The following is a 3,864-nucleotide window of genomic DNA, read 5'->3' as shown; positions in this document are numbered from 1 at the left end:
TTCAAACCCCTGCAAGTGTGTGAGAGCGTGCACGTACGCGAGCTCAGCTGGTGAGCTCAGGTTCCAAAATCAAACTCTCACACCAACCACACTCCTCCCTCACCCTGAAGACACACAGCTCCAAAAAATGAGGAGTAGGTATTTGTTTGGACTCGTGATTCTGAATTATTACTAATGGATTTTCCTTGTGGTCTGGTCAGACAATCGTTTGCAGCTTGTAGCCAAAAAAAACATGACGTGCACATTCATTTCAAGGCTTCTCCCTCATTTTTGGTCCTCAAATGTTAAAATTGCCACACAACAACAACTTTGTTTTGACAACACTGGGCTGAATGCAGGCGTGTTCCTGATCGTATCACATTCCCACAATATAATAATAATAATGGTCCAGGCCGGGGGCGTGGCAGTTTTATGAGAGCAACACATGGGGTCTCGTTAGGAACCAGAGCGCACCAGGAGGAAGGCAGAGCTGCGGCTGGACGGCACAACTCCTGGCACACATGGAGACGCACGATAAAACCCTTCTTTTCTACACGGGAGATTCTTTATTATTCCATCTAAGTGAGCTTCATTCACCTTGGTGAGCAGGATGTAGATCCCAGCCCTCGGATTCTGCTAAATGGGTGTCCTTCCATGCGCGCGTATCCATGTCGTCAGATTCGTAAATTGGCCGCGGCGCCGCGCGTTTTTCCGTGGACTCTCCATCCTCTTAGTGAGGGAGTGAGGGTGAACTCCATGCCCACATCCAACCACCACGGGATTTATGCACATGCAAAGTGCTCACAGTCGGGATGGATTCCCTTAACGCGAGCGGGATGGACGCGTTCACGGTGATCCATCTGAATTCCTCCTCCTGGAGCCTGGACAGTGGATATTCTCTGGCAGCGATCGCCGGCATCGCAGCCCTTGTAAGTTTCCTCATCCTCTTCACCGTGGTTGGGAATATCCTTGTGGTTATTGCCGTGTTGACGAGCAGGGCACTGAAAGCCCCACAGAACCTCTTTCTGGTGTCACTGGCCACCGCGGACATCCTGGTCGCCACGCTGGTGATGCCCTTCTCTCTGGCCAACGAGCTCATGGGCTACTGGTATTTTGGAAAAGTTTGGTGCGGTATTTATTTGGCTCTGGATGTTTTGTTCTGCACATCGTCTATTGTGCATCTGTGCGCGATAAGCCTGGATCGGTACTGGTCCGTTACGCAGGCGGTCGAGTACAACCTGAAGCGGACTCCTAAACGCGTCAAGGGCATCATCTTGATCGTGTGGCTCATATCTGCGATCATCTCATCTCCACCTCTGATTTCTATAGACAGCCACAGCGATCTCAGCTCCCTGCCTCAGTGCGAGCTGAACGATGACACCTGGTACATCATCTCCTCCAGCATCGCGTCCTTCTTTGCGCCATGCGTAATCATGGTCCTGGTCTACATCAGGATATACCAGGTGGCCAAAACCAGAACCAGGGCCATGTCGGGAAAAGATCCCAGGCCAGATAGGGCCAAACAGACTGAGAATGGGCTGAGCAAAGCCACCTCCCCTTTCAATGGCGAGAAGGAGAACGGCCACTGTCAGTGCCCGCCTACGCCCAGCCAGCCCACCGTCACCGTGGGCGCACAGACCGAGGATGCTGACATGGAGGAGAGCAGCTCCTCAGAGGGCAAAGGTCACAAGCCCCAGCCCCAGCACCAGGACTCCGAGAGAGCTAAGAGCCCCAGCCAAAAGAAGAGCTCCCTCACCAAACAGCCCTCTCGCATCGCCAGAGTTAGTAACAAATCCATGGACCTCTTTGCCTCCAGGAGGAAACGACGCCGGTGCTCCTTCGCCATGAAGAAGGTCTCCCAGGCCAGGGAGAAGAGGTTCACATTCGTCCTGGCTGTGGTCATGGGGGTGTTCGTGGTGTGCTGGTTCCCCTTTTTCTTCAGCTACAGCCTGTACGGAGTGTGCAGGGACTCCTGCAAGATCCCCGACCCGCTGTTTAAGTTCTTCTTCTGGATTGGCTACTGTAACAGCTCCCTGAACCCTGCCATCTACACCATCTTCAACCGGGACTTCAGGCGAGCCTTCCAGAAAATCCTCTGCAAGACGTGGAAAAAGTCCTTTTAGGTCATAAAAAGCAGACCTGTTGCACCCTGACAATCTTTCAGGAGATATCTAATTGAACTTTGAAAAAAAAAAAGAAAAGGAGAAGGACCCTGTGTCTGCTTGTTACTGCCACTTGTTACTCACTGTTGAGTCTCATTGTCCTGTTGTAATTCAGCCATGGGCTTTGCTCTCTCTAAGAGCTGCAACGTGAAAGATGTTTCCATTACAGCCTTTCCCAAAGTGAGCTCCACAGTTCTTTTTTCCATGTTGAAGTTTTGCTGTAATGCTTTTTAGTCCATCAATGTCAATCAAGCTTTCCTCAACATCCACACAAGATGCACACATGGCCGGATTTATCTGCTAGGAGGCCCCAAGGGCAAATATAGACAGAGGGCCCCCTCAAACCCCCCTGAGTATTTCCTTCTGTCTCTCTCGCCGCTAATGGTGGATTTCATTCGATGTCTTTTCGGGCTCGAACATTACTTGGCCACAGATTTGTGTTCATCTGAGTTTAAATATTAAATCAAAAGAAATATGTAACACATATGCACAAAAACAAGAAAATTGTTTTTAAAACTCGATTTTGGCACAGATGATGTTTTCAAGATAGAGACTTGGATCAACAATACCGTTTTAAGGGCAAAGGGCATTTTTTCACTTTCTAGAAAAGGGTTACATGAAAAGATTGGTATTACTCAATGACTGGTTACCTTAGCTTAGCATTAAGACTGGAAACAAAGGGAAAAGGCTAGCATCGCTCTCTCCAAAGGTGACGAAATACGTCTCATATTATCTCTATTGCTCACTGTTTGGCACACTCCCTCTCATTTGTTTAAACGTTAATACAAAGTGTGAAATCTTCAATTCCCCAGTTTGAAAGGTGCAAAAATGTGTGTCTTGGCTGAGACCTGTTGCTAGGCAATCGGTGTAAAGCCATCTTTCAGGAAGGACAAGCAAGGCTGATTTGTCGGAGCTTCAAATAGACTATCTTTTAATTTACTGCCCTCTTGTTGCAACAGTAGGTTATTGTCTCCGGACAATAAGCCGCTATAATTCCTGTCACGCCTCCCGTCGTGTCCCAGGGGACAGAAGGTGGGATTTCTCAAGCAGGAGGAGGCGCAGCACTGTGGAGGTTTTGCACAGGAGCATCGTGGGTAATCCAGGGATGTTTGACAAGTGACGAGAAGTTGTGTTACTTTTCAACATGTGTAACGATGAGGGGGTTAGCGTGAGCTGTGGAGCGGCTTTTGTTGGGAAAACCTTGAAAGACATTTATTAAAATGAACCATGTAAAATATCCACTGTTGAGTTAAATTATATAAATATCTTTATCCCTATGTTAATGAAGGTGTTGGATTCCCTGGGTTTGAGAAGCAGTACTCAGCTTTTTTTGCACATAACGGTGAAAGGTCACCACAAACCCCTGCCTTCATCCAGTCTTATGCTAAGCTAACAGCTACAGATTTCCAGTGCATACAGGAGTGGATCTTTTCTCTAAGGGTAAATGTAATTCAAAGAGCACAAACCTGTCCACATGCAGTAAGTCTGAGGCCTGCAGCAGTTACACCAAAGTTATTTTCCCTGTGTTCCATTTAAATAACTTTAGTGGCCTGTAAGGCTAAAGCTATCAGTATTTAATGAAAGAAATGAATAAATATAAAACGAGGTTCTTGGAGAAAAGTCTGAAAAATAATGGTTAAGCCAAATATGTTGTGATTCTCCTTCATGACCCCCCCCCCCCTTATTTATCTCTTTGCAGGCCCTAAGCACTGACTCAGTCAAT

General features: G+C 47.6%; 1 protein-coding gene across 1 annotated transcript; it reads left to right on the top strand.

Annotated features, from left to right (window-relative positions):
* The first annotated feature begins 463 nt into the window (after window positions 1-463).
* LOC128430368 (alpha-2 adrenergic receptor) lies at window positions 464-2,102 on the top strand. The gene has a single exon (XM_053416412.1). The coding sequence runs from the start codon at window positions 792-794 to the stop codon at window positions 2,100-2,102; it is 1,311 nt and encodes a 436-aa protein (XP_053272387.1). The 5' UTR covers window positions 464-791.
* The last annotated feature ends 1,762 nt before the right edge of the window (window positions 2,103-3,864 follow it).

The sequence above is a fragment of the Pleuronectes platessa genome, chromosome 23 (assembly GCF_947347685.1).
Source record: "Pleuronectes platessa chromosome 23, fPlePla1.1, whole genome shotgun sequence".
Classification (NCBI taxonomy): Eukaryota; Metazoa; Chordata; class Actinopteri; order Pleuronectiformes; family Pleuronectidae; genus Pleuronectes; species Pleuronectes platessa.
Note: the sequence above shows the minus strand (reverse complement) of the source record. Positions and strands in the feature narration are given on the sequence as shown.

What these genes read in the sequence shown, in the direction of transcription:
- LOC128430368 (XM_053416412.1), top strand. Translation starts at nt 792, where the DNA reads ATGGATTCCCTTAACGCGAGCGGGATGGACGCGTTCACGGTGATCCAT.